Source organism: Myzus persicae, unplaced genomic scaffold, assembly GCF_001856785.1.
Source record: "Myzus persicae strain clone G006 unplaced genomic scaffold, MPER_G0061.0, whole genome shotgun sequence".
Classification (NCBI taxonomy): domain Eukaryota; kingdom Metazoa; phylum Arthropoda; class Insecta; order Hemiptera; family Aphididae; genus Myzus; species Myzus persicae.
Window position 1 is genome coordinate 55,133 of NW_019100958.1, and position 13,740 is coordinate 68,872.

Sequence of the window (13,740 nt, forward strand, 5' to 3'; positions counted from 1 at the left end):
AAATACTTGCACCTAATCAGTTAAATATTAGAGGCGGAGAGGTAGAAACATAGTCTAGCTGGCTAAGGCGTTGGTTTTGAAGTTTAATTTAGGGCTTATACTTTATGATAATGTAGGTGGATAATATATATGGTACCAAGTAATCATTTCTGGGACCTAAGTTAGATAGACTGTCTAATGTGTAGACATTTTTTGGACATTTTTCAGACGTAGTGTTTAAAAAAAATTAGAGAAAAATGACAAATATGGTGAGCATATACTTTCGATTTGACGAGGAAACGGATAGGACACATTCCAGACCGCGTCACCGTCTACGCGTTCGGGTAGGCAACCGCTTACCGCGGTTCGGTGCGTTGTGTTGCTCGACGACCACGGCACACTTGGACGCAGACAGGCAAAACCGACGTGGGCAATACACGCGTGGCCGTTGCTCGTACCGGTGTCTACAGGGGCATTAAGTATTATTATATAGCTGTAAACGACAATAAACGACAATAAACTTTAATAATATCATAATAGACTATAATAGGTAGTACCTATATTACAGTTAGTCGTGGTCGTATAATAATAAATAATAATAATGATTACCTATATAATTTCGGTTACCTGCGTGCCCCTCGCCGTAGCCGCAAGAAGTAACGTTACTGTTATTTTGCCGGCGGGCCGCCCGCCCGCGGCGCGACGAAATCTTCGGCTCGGGCCGAGCGCGAGTCGAAAAAAAAGCGCTCATACCCGCGCACTCGGCACAAGCTCTATCAGCTGTACAAATATATAACACAGCGACACCTGGGTGGGCCCGCTATAGGTGTTAGAATGTCGTAATTATAATGTTATTTCCGCGATAATGATCGAACTCGCACGTGGTTCGTCGAACCGCAGGTAGGCATACGTCGCACGTCGTAATTTGTTATTACAATATTGGGCATAATATACTGTTATTATCGTGTCGGGATGTGAGTGCCTATATATGTAAATGTTGCACTACAATCGCGGGGAACTATTAACCCGTGATAAGAGCCCGAGCCCGTTCTGACACGCGATTCGTCCGTCGGACGATTGTTGTTACCCATCATAGTGTTACAATAATATAACGTTTTATCCGCAGTCGCAGTCCATATTATTGTACGGCGACAATTACAATAATAACAACAATAACAATACAATTATCGCCGTCGTATATTGAAACACGAATTCGTATTGTTTCCATAAAATTTTCGCGTTCGTCCGGGACCTTGCCGTCCGTCCTCTGTGGCCGACTGTAGCCTAACCTATACCTACGTCGCGTCGTTTCGTGCCCCGGCGGTCGTCCGCTAAAATGTCTGTCATCGACGAGACCGCGCCTCCCGCCGAGTCCACCGCGGACGTCGACCGAGAAGACGGTTCCGGCGGTAATTCCGATCGGCGACGGCGACAACAGCACCACGGATCGGCCACGTCAGTCGGCGCCGGGGGAGTGACGTTCGACGACTTGGAACGTCGCGGATCGCGGACGCCGCCAGACACGGACGCCGCCGTATCCATCGTCGTCGACGGTGCCACTGATCGGACGCCACTGCTGAATCGGAGGGTAGCGTACCGCGACGAAGACGGAAGCTGCAACGACCGCGGCGCGGACAGAGTCGTCTTCGAAGGGCAAGTAAATCTCTTCCGGTCTCTTTAATACATGCACATATGATAATGGCCTATCGATTTTTCGCCAAAACGACCTTATATCGACTGATGGCGAATACTGAAGTGCATCAAGCGGTCCGATTCGAAAAATGTAAACATTTCAAGTCGACCTGGCATCGGTCGGAGCATATTATATTGAATATTTTTGAAAATTTTCAATGTATTTATTTTAAAAAGTATTAAACTGTTAAACGTTTATTTCCGTCGAGAATTCGGTAAAATCTAAAAAGTGCTCAGACCGGTGCAAAAATAATCTTGTTTATGCCTTCAAAAGTTTCTACTTTTTGTAAATCATCGGACCTTTGAAAGCACTTACGTTTTCTTCAGCTTTTTACGTCGATAAATTGACTTTGAATATTTCGATCTACCTAGTGACTAAACAACACGTGCATGTGGGGGCGTAGTAATACGTATGATGCAGTTGATCGGTGGGGAGCATACACACACTAATGATCATTTATACTACACACATGCGCAGACGAGCAGTGCCCGTAAGCAGTGAGACACGTTTGCAGGATTCTCGTTGTCTTACAGACCCTCAAAAAATCACCAATTCCTCTTTTGCCCCGACAGGCAATCGCGAACATTTCGACCGAGTCTGTAATGTTTACCAAATCGAAAGTTGCGGACACCGCTGACGATTTTATTATATTATATACGTGCATTATGCACGTTGCACATACATCTGCATCCTCTTGCAGTTGCCTGCAGCACGTTCGCTTGTTTCGAGTTGATACCGAATAACAATACGGAATCCCATTTTCGGTTTGTATTTCAACGCCAAAGTCACCGCTGCCACTTATTTATAAATAAGCAACGGATTTGATCACTGCTGGCTAGGTATTTATATATAGTGGTACATAAATAATTATACGCGTGACGTCGCACTTCGTGTTGTGCTATATTGGTTACCTATCTGAAGTCACCGTAGCAGACATTTGATAGCTGCTATTATAGCACGACACTATTTTGGTGACAATGTTGAGAACGATTTTTTAATTTATTTTTCATAGCATATTGTTAAAGAGACCATTATAATTCCTGTGTGATATAAGAAACAATAAATGTGTATACAAATTGTATAATATTATCTAACCGTTAGGAAAAAAAATGTTAGCATATAAATTATTACACGAATATGAATAAATTGATCATTTAATTGACACGTGGCCACGTGGGTATAAATATATAGGTAATACTATAGGTAGGGTAACCCTAGGAAAACTCATATACCTACTTAGAGTTAGCATTTTTAACGGGAAACGAAGTGCATGGATTCATCTAGTAACTCTGTAAAATCGAAATTTTCTTATGCCTATAAATAGCTCAAACAATTTTCAAAAATTGAATGGTGTGTAGAAAATGCCAAAATGGTATTGTAAACATCCGGTGAAAATTTAAATTATTTGCGATTGTTGGTCTTTTTGTTCAACCAAAAAAACTAAATTGATTTTATTAAAAACTTTATTTGAGCGAAAATCATCGTTTTTATTTAATTTTTTTTTTGTTTTTTCCGACTCTTTCATTCATTTGTTTAATGTAAAAATTAAATTTTAACCAACCAAATGCTTAATTGTTATATAGGTATGAACATCATGTGATTATAGAATATTATACTAATATAATATACATATATAAGGTGTAACTCCGGGTATAATAGAAAGGCCTAACAAATAAAAATAAAAATTGATGCTATACTAAACGTTCGATTACAATTTAATATGAAAACTATATGGATAAAAAATATACTTATGTCAGGAAATGTCCAAAGAAGAAGAGTGTTTGTTTTTCATAGGCTCAAGTGAATTGACATGTAAATATGAACATTTTTGAGTTGCCGGCTTGTGGCACTCTACATGTACTATTGCACTAATGCAGTATACCTTAACTTATAAAGTTTTAACAAGCGAAGTAGTAGACTTCCATATTGCGAGATAATAGAACCCCATGATGTGCCATTAGACACCGCATCATTCAATATCCACTCATTTAAATTTTGAACAATTATATAGCTACCTACTTGTTCGAAATTTGATTTTTGTCATTTTAAGTACCAGAATCCTTAGAAAAATATTCTTTACACAAATAATCTTTAGGGAGTTAAAAATGCATGCTGTCATTAGTGTTATCTAAAAACGTATATGAAGATACAAACAATGGATTTCTACAGTATCTATATACCTATAAGTAGTAAGTACTATACGTATATATAATTTTAAAAAGCTTTTATGACATCCCTCTACAGCTCTACTGACTCTGCTATTATATTATTTTTTATGAGTATAACTTTAAGTAAAATACTACAGTATACTTCAAACCATATAAATATATAATGTTATAGTTTTAGATAAATAATTATTATCTTTTATAAGAAAATTCTGTGTAACTAAAAATACATTTTATCATGTCATTGTTATTTTATTTTAAAAAAATATCAAAGTATACACGTAACTAGGTATTTTATTTTTATAATTTTTGACATACCTCACATTCAATTTATTTTTTATACATAGTTATTTAATTAGTATTAAAAGTATAAAACGCTTAAGTATTTTATGGACATTGCTTCATTAAATCATGAAAAATCAGTTTTTTCACAATTTTAAAATTATCCATAGGGGCAAATTAATATATTTTTATCTGATTTATGAGTTATAATTTTAACATATAGCAATATAATATTATGCTGTCATAATAATACTATGTACACCGTAGGTACTTATATTATTTGCTTAGATCACGTTTTTTTAATCGAAAAAAGCTTGTTAGCTATTGTTTTGTTTATTAAATACTGTTAGGTATTTTATGTTTGAAATAACCGTAGATAATATATTACATCAATAACTGTAATAAGTTCAAAGAGTACTCTTACAATACAAATGTAAAATCTTATAACTTGCATCAATTACTTGTTGAATGTTTTTTTTTTTTGCGTACTGGATCATTTTTTAAACTTTAATAAATAATAATGTTTGCACACAAATCGTTAAATTATTATTGCCCATATAAAATGTGTAATTTTAATTTACTGGTTTGCTATGTATTATATTTTACACAATCGATTTTTATAATTGAGCTGAAACTTCTAAACTTTATTCAGATGTAAGTAGGTTTCTTTTTTCTAAAATCTTAGAAAATAATGTGTATATTTTTATTTTTGAAACACTTTATTTCTCAGACAAGGATTTATTAGTTATTGTAACTTGTAACCATATTATAATATTACGTGTAGCCAAACATAGGCATTACCTACATATTATGCTAAGTAGTAAGTGGTATGAAAATCATTTGTATTGACCATTTTTTGTTTGTTAAAAGTTATAAGTACATAATCAATCAATTTCAATAATTTAATGGTGTATTGGTGCATACCATTATGTAAATACGATAAGTATACATAATGAGAATAAAATAAATAAACAGATATACCCAACTATTGCATACTACGATATACGTATTATAGATGTTCGATGGCAATGAACTTTTAGTATGTTTCCATTGAATATTATAAAATAATACATTTTGTAACGAATCATAATACAACAATAATATCCATTTACGAATCATAATATAGATAAATCTTTACTGTCTTCAAGACCGGTTTGTATATTGTATATACTCGATACGATTCGTGTTTGAAATATTATTTATTAAATGCTTTATTATTACCGTTTATTTATTCCGTATAGAAGATAGGTACAAAATAAATTGGGGTGGGGGGCGTTGACACAAATCTCCACAATGTAGAGTTGTATATTGCGCATATTATATTTATTTTAATATTATGTATAAAATATGTATAATGTGACGTACTAATATGCATTATAGGTACATAATAATATTATGTTGTACAGATATACGTGGCGTCGTTCTGAGAGGTTCGGAAGAAACGTCGTGTTTGTACTATAATCGGTTCCAACATTTACCTATAGTACATTTCAAAATTAGTTCATTTTTACATGATTTATTCTATTTTAAATTGTTGTTCTTATAAACAATTTGACTCAATCACCGATGATGATTTTCCAAAATGTTTTTTGTTCAATAATTATCTCCAACCCAAGTATAATATAGTTTTCTATTCGTAATCTGTATAGTTTTTGATTGGTGTTCAATGTTATCATTCAATTTAATATTATGGTTGAGTACATTGTAATACTGTGTGTATATGTATATATATGTATTATTTTATATTTTAGTTGCTATCTACAGTTTATTCACTGTATAGGTACACGTTATAAATTATATTATGTGAATTTGATTACCTTTTTTTTTCATAAAAAAACTGCGATATTTATAATCTGTGTACCGCACAATACGCGTACATTTTATCATAAAATATTTTTTTCTTTTGAAATATTTTCAAGATTTATTAGAAGAAAAACTTATCCAGTGGTGGAATCACTATATGATACGTAGTTAGGTCTTCTGGATAAATTATAGTGTTGGAATTTTTCGTTGAAATCGTTTTTTTTTTCGTAGTGATTCCCATTAAATGCAATGTTCTTCGTTCTAACACAAAAAATAATACACGACTATTATACAAATTCAAACCTTAAATCTTAGTACAATAAAATTGAATTCATTGTGTACCTATATAGTAGGTAGTTGTTTATAGTAGTAAGTGAACAATGGTGGTAGTGCACTTTTATGTTGATTTTATATGTAAGATAATATAATTTTATGAGCAAAATTCTACATTACGATATTTGTTAGGTACTTTATTTTATATCAGGAATCTCGAGAAAAGAATTTATTGTAAGCTGGGTTTGTCATGGAGAGGAATATTATTATAATATACGAGTTGTAATTCATAACTTTGTTGTGAAATGTAATAGGTGCTTGAAAATATACCTACCTACGTGGTCAAAATATGTCCAGAATAATTTATTACCGTATATAACCATGAATTCGTATAGGTACGTATTTTAGAATTTATATTACTTAAATATTTACGTTGCGACGAGCCGAGTGTTTAAGTAATGTACTGGTGTGGTGTATACAATTTTATTTATTCGGTGTCATGTTTAAATGGAAACGAATAATTGGGTGGTTCACCTAACCTACAGTTGGATGTATATTTTATAGTAAAGCAGTTATGAATACCTATAAGTCAGCAATTTGTAGAATTGTGAGCATCATATTTTATAATTATTGATTAACTTGATAGTATTGTGGATACGAAATAGTATCACGTTATCTAATTAAATTCCTACATTATTGTTCAAAATCTTTTAAAATTAGTTGGGTTGAGTAGTTTTAGATTTTGAAAGGCGCCATAAATTATAATTGGTTTTACAATGATGTGAAGTATTTTTTTGTCTATCATCGTTACTTGGGTAAAATTTATATAGTAATTAAAAATTACTGAAAAATGGGTACATTTTATTTTATATAATACCGGCAGTTTTCAATAAAATTGATTTTGTTATTTTATTGCAATTCAAAAATGAATAACTGTTGCAGGGACTTATAATTTTCAACAAATAGCTTATATTCGAATTTTTAGTCTAGAAATAATTTTAATAATATCTTAGAACTTTGTGGCCAATTGATAACCATATACCTACCTACTTGATATTTTTTTAGTTTCTTGGATTAAGTATTTCAATTTATATATTTTTGTTTATATGTATCAAACTGTTAATGTAATGTTTGACATGATATTTGTTCTTACACAAATTAAAAATATCAAAAACTATGGTCATTTTTTCTATAAGTGTTTGAGTTTAAAATTTTATCAAAATCACGAACATTTCCAAATTATTTCGTAGTTAGTTAAAGTAGGTTCATTAAAATTTCAATCTTTATAATTTAAAAATGAAAATGTGAAACAAGGTTCAAGTACGGTTGCCGATTAAGACTTTTAAGTTGGAACATACATACTGAACTACAGAAATTTAAAAAAACTAAATAAATATAGATTGAAATTTATAACTAATATTAATTGTTATACATTTTTTCCATGATAAAATAAAATGTTTAAAAAACAAAGAAACATATTTATCAGCTATCATGATTATTATTATAATCATTATTTATTTTATATTCTTTTATTTTTATTTTGAAATATACAATCTGTAATTTTTAAATAATGTTTACAAGAAGAATATGATATAATATGTTACATTGTGGTTTAGTACAAAAACCGCAACGAAGAACATGATTAATAAAATTACCTCTGCAGTAATACTTTCGATATAAAAAAATATAAAATAATAATAATATCTACATATTTTGAAACAAAAAACATAATTTTTAATTATATCTGTATAGTGCAATAGTGCATAATATGTTTAGACAGTCTTAACTTTGCAAACAATGGGAAGGAAAATTTAAAATACTTTTAATATAATTCGGAATCAATTCGGATATACCCTTTGTAACAACCCAGGAACCAATTTGGACGTATTGGAACCAATTCGGGTACACCGGGTAATACCTACGGCTTGTATCTGCTTAGAAATCGGAATCGTTTTTCGTACCTATTTATCATTGAATTGAAATTAAATACAAACATTACAGTAACCTCAATGATAAGGTACCCTCAAAATGTACTATACAGCAGTGACTTCCTTGTTTTTTTTTATTTCATAATTCTGTAACTTGTCTAGGAGCTCAAGAGATCCTTAAAGTATTGTGTAATTAATGTAATATTTTGAAATTACGAATGAATTTACAATATTGATTTAATCAACAGATTTATTGAATAGATAATATTATCCTATGCAAAGTGAAAACAAGAGTTGAAGTGCGACATCCATACATTTAAAAAAAAAATAGGTAGCAATTACCTTAAAAAAACGTTTCATGATTTCAAGAATCTTACTATTTGTATACAGCGATGTTTTCACGTTATTATTTTATTCTAAAACCCGGTCGTTTAAATAATTTTGCTTTCTCAGTACAATTAAATTATATTCTCTATTTAAATCTCAAATTACTATAATTTCTTTATGTACAATTTTTTGACAATGACAGTGTATTCGGTTTGGTGCACTGTCAAATATATATACATAACTAAACCTTTCATTTTGATGATTTCTTCCTGTCCTAAATTGTTTTCATTATACTGACAAATGTCTTGTCTTTCTGGTTTGTGACTTCATGATCTGATTTGCACTCGAAGAAAGCATAAACTAAACAAAACTATATCTTACTGTTTGTTATTTTTTATTGCACGAGTATAGTTAAGTTTTTTCAAATTAAATTAATCACGAATAAAAAAATATAGTTAATTTAAAAATACAGTTTTGATATTCGTATACACGTTATTAAATACTAAAATAGCTATATTAATATATTATGGTATTATTTATGAATTAAAATGTATCTACGTGGTTACATAAATTCAACGACGAGGAGTGCGATCTATGGGGTTATGATGTGGTTATTCAACAGGTGACCGCCTCTGAGTTTTTAGGGGTTGTTTATGGGTGATTGATAATTTAGTATTAAATAGTATTTTCATATCTACAATATGAATATAATATGATGGATAATAGTTAAAAATATGAAAGTTAATGCCTTTGTCGTGGTTTGTGTGGGTGGATGAGTCGGATGAAAAGTTGGAATATTAGAGTTGTCTCTGATGAATATCAAGTTCACCAAGCCACTGCAGGAGATAAATATTCGGGGTAGGGGGCTCGTAATGCATACTTATATATTATATAATAATATATGTATATACCTATTGTTTTTTTATTGTTTTTAAATGAACTTAGTTTCGTTGACTTACCTATTATCTAATTATTTTATTCGATTTTTGGACATACTATTTACAATCTACAGAATAATTATAAAAGTAAAAAATAATTATGAGATAACAGGGTTTTTTGAAGGTTATGAATAATAATATTTCAATGATACCTAATATACTAGGTAACTACTGCTCATTTATTTCATTTTAAAATTCAACTTATTTCAGACTAACAACACAACTTAGTTTATAATTTGATAATAAATAACATAATATACATAATGTATATAATTCTATAACTAGTGCTAAGAGACAAGTATAATAATTGTGATAACATTTTTATAAAATTTTTTTTTTTTAATTTTTTTTTTTATAATTTATTTTTAAATATAATAATAATATAAAAAGTATTATATTTAAGACTTACATTTAATGTATTTTTCAGCTCATAGAGTAATAGATAACACAGAGACACAATGCTTTATTAGATCATTGAGATTTTTACAACTTCTTTTTAAGAAGAATCTATAGTTTTATAAGAAACATAGTTTTTGTATTTTATAGATTGGGTTCTATTAGATAGAAAAGACGAAAACCACGAGAGAGATGGTCCTATATACCAATCCTGAAAAGTTTTGGTAAGTAATTTATGGTTGAATTTGTCAAATGCTTTCTCGAAATCTGTAGAAATTACATCTAATTTTGAGGTTTTTTAATTTTTAATTTAAAAAATATAAAGTGTGGGGTTCTCCACACTCTCCATTGTATAGTTATCAATCTTGGTATTATTATTTATTAATATTATCAAATATGAAATAGAACCTATAGAACCATAATATGACAACATATTTTGTAGAAATCTAAAACATATTATAATATAATAAATATATTTTTGCAAGAATACCATAGAGAAGAGTGTTTCAACATCCAAAACACCCCATAACTGTGCCACTGATTGCTATTATTATTAAACAATTCAAGGCTTGAAACCGATATTGGATACCGGTAAAAAGTAAAAACCATCAAAAACCGAAATCGATATCGAAACTAAACCCGAAATTGAAGAAAATCACTACCGCTAGTGAAATTCGGAATCGAAATTGGAAAAAATGTTTGTCCCTTTTTGAAGCCAATCGGATTTTCCCGACTAGCGGATGCCGTTTGATTTATTTTATACACAGTTAAAATACCAGTTAGGTAAAGTAAAACAGGCGGTGCAGTTTTTTGCGGGTCACCGGTCAGTTCGACCTCGACTACTCCGCTTCTCTGGTTTAGTTTTCGGCAGGTGATTGAGCTTGGCCGGTCGAGTAGTTTTAAAACATTCCAGTGATGACTATTATAGGTCCGGACTCCGATTAATTATTTTTGTATTATTTTCATTTAGAATTTATGCTGTTCCGTTATTCCATTATAATTAATATAATAATATACCTAGGTAGGTTTAACGAAAACTGTTATTTCATAGATACCCCCGGATAATATTGTAGTAATGCGTATTAAATTATGATTTATGGTGTATAAAGAGTCTTATAGATACATTTTTTTTAATCCATCTATCTAAAATACGAAAATTATAATGTATTTTTTTTTAGAAAAATTTATTTATTAATTACTATACACTAACTTCACATTTACCAGTTTTTATTAAACTTAAGGTGAACAAATTATTAAGTGTCAAACACTTTGATTTAGGTATTGTTCACACTTTTCAATTGCATGATCATTAAGAACATTGCACCCACTATTTTACTGTGATGTAAAAATACAAATTATATTTTAAAACTCCACGCGACTATATTATTAATATTGTGTAAAATACGTTAGGTATAACTTTATTATTACCAATGGAAAAATGCTTATCATAAGTAGGGTAATGCAAAATTAGAAAACTAAAAAAATGTGACATCACAGCTATAGATTGCCTTGTAACAATTTAAAATGTATACATAAATAAATAATAATATTATTTCGAAATGCTAAATTTGTTATGCTTTTGAAACTTTTATTGAAATTTATTTAAAATAATGTTCATAATTGAAAGATTCGAACTACGTAGTTAATAACAGTTTATTTTTATTATTTCAAATTTTTATAATATACATACAATTTACAGTGTCCGTATAGGTATTATTATACCCATGCACTATGGTACTTTAAAATAATGTTATTATATTAAATGTTTAACTGCGATAAGACCTTTGGGTGATGAAGTATAAATCATAAGAGTAATTTTAACGGAAATGAAAAACGGTGAATATTTGCATTTGTCCTCGAATAAGTTCAACGTGTCTTTTCATTATTAAATTTATAATAATATAGGTACAAATTGTATACATAGGTATTTGTACGAATGACAAATAAACTGTTTACAAGAATAAATTTGCCTCTAATTTTTTTTTTTTGTCTAAGACTAGTATAGCCACAAGGTTATCACAAATATTGAAGGATAACTGTTATTTTTCTATGCAATAGTGTACTCGTCGCCAATGTCCCAGCGTGGCCTCATAATGAATCTTTCTGTTCCTGACTATTAGCAATATGATTGACACATAAAATACTGTCTATGAATAAAAATGACAACTATATATTTATTGATTACGAATATTATTGTGGATAATAAATTTTAAATTAACTCCATAAATATATAGTTACATAATATTATGTTACACATGCTTTGCTGGATGTTGAATTTTTGCCAACTAAATTAAAATATGTAAAATTGATTTTGTACACATTAAGTCTCTAAAGATTATTGCTTAATTCTACTCTAGGGTATGATTATTATTATTTTACACATACTGTCATATTGTCGAGCTTCCAAAAGTCCATCATACAGAAAACTGATAAAAAAAAAAAAAGAAAAAAGTCGTCAAAGAAAGGGAAATTACAACTGTTATTGCAGACATAGCTTATGCAAATTTAGTCCAGTACTGCAGAACTACTAAAGTATACGGCTAATAGTTGGTATTCAGGTATTCTTGTCATATTATACTGTCTTCCGAACACTGTCTTGCCGTCTACCACGCATCTACCGAGTCATTCGGCTCATTAGGATGAATACGTTTAGGAGTATTTTCTCAAAACACAACATTTTAGGGCATATCTCCATATACAACGTTTGGGCGTAATATTCCTCCACATATTAACAAGTTAGGACCCAAGAATAGATAGATTTCAGATTTCTCTGCACATGAAAGCACGATAGCGTGCATACGTAATTCTGAGCCTATTGGCGTTACTCAGAAGACATCACTAGGTTGGCTCAATAGTTTTCAAAAATTATATTTGCACATTTATTAGTAGGTATACTTTTTAGTAAAGTATACTAATATTTGTACTTGAAAGTATTGTCCTCATATTTTAATACAATTCAATGTATTTAATTAAATTTGTAATATTTTCTATATTAATTGATAGGTATATGATTTAATTAATATTTTTGTCGCAAAACGTTGTCCTATTTATTTTTCATACAACTTAATCATTTTTTTTTAAATTTGATTATTTTTCCGACGTTTAAATTTTTCTTCATTATTTTTTCATAATTAATTAATTATTTTTCTCATAATAATACTGGTTATTTATAAATTGTTACGGTTTCGAGCCCAAACGTGAATTTCATTATAGGTAGGTACGTCAGAATAACGTGTTTTCATAAATGCGCACAAACGTGTTTACAATTTTAGGTAAAAAACGAAAATGATGACGTGCCTCAACGTGTTACGCTCAATTACATGTCACACCGAGGTGACGATGACGATTATTAATATATTATGCATCCTAATCAAAGTCCTCTACTATATTTTAATAATAATATAATAGGTAACCTGGGTCTAGCAATAATCGTGACCGTAATCGTAATCGTATGAGATAATCGGTTATAGTTTAGTTCGTGGCGTACACACGTGATATACGTTATATTGTTTCAACATAATATATTAGCCAAACACTTTAATTTGCTTATTCAGTCAGAGAAAAAAAATGCTATTACGTTTTTAAAGGAAAAACGACTTATTCAAATTGACACTCCTCCTTGTGGACACTATGGAAACATGTAATATAAATGTACATGTGTATGTGTGCGTGTGCGTGTGTGTACTGTGTTTATTTATGATTCAACAAGTAATCAGATGTTTATTATATAAGATTGACTAATATAGTAATATAAATTGTATCTAACCATTTCCTAGCAAATATCAACTATCCCACAATAAGTCATTTCATTTTAAAACATAACTATCTCATAGCTTGTAACCGCTATGAAACTTTTAGATAGTTATTTAAGCGTGTGAAAATTTCGTTATGTTATGTTTATCGTGGTAGATGCCTCTCTTGATAAATAGATATGCGGTGTTGTATATCAAATTCAT

General features: G+C 30.2%; 1 protein-coding gene across 1 annotated transcript in view; it reads left to right on the forward strand.

The window, feature by feature from the left end:
• The first annotated feature begins 1,093 nt into the window (after window positions 1-1,093).
• The window catches only part of LOC111027037 (zinc transporter 2-like), a 40,242-nt gene continuing 27,595 nt past the window's right edge, over window positions 1,094-13,740 (forward strand). Inside the window, exon 1 of the mRNA XM_022305240.1 lies at window positions 1,094-1,632. Within this exon, the coding sequence (XP_022160932.1) occupies window positions 1,316-1,632 (317 nt within the window). The 5' untranslated portion in view covers window positions 1,094-1,315. The remainder of the gene's footprint in view (window positions 1,633-13,740) is intronic.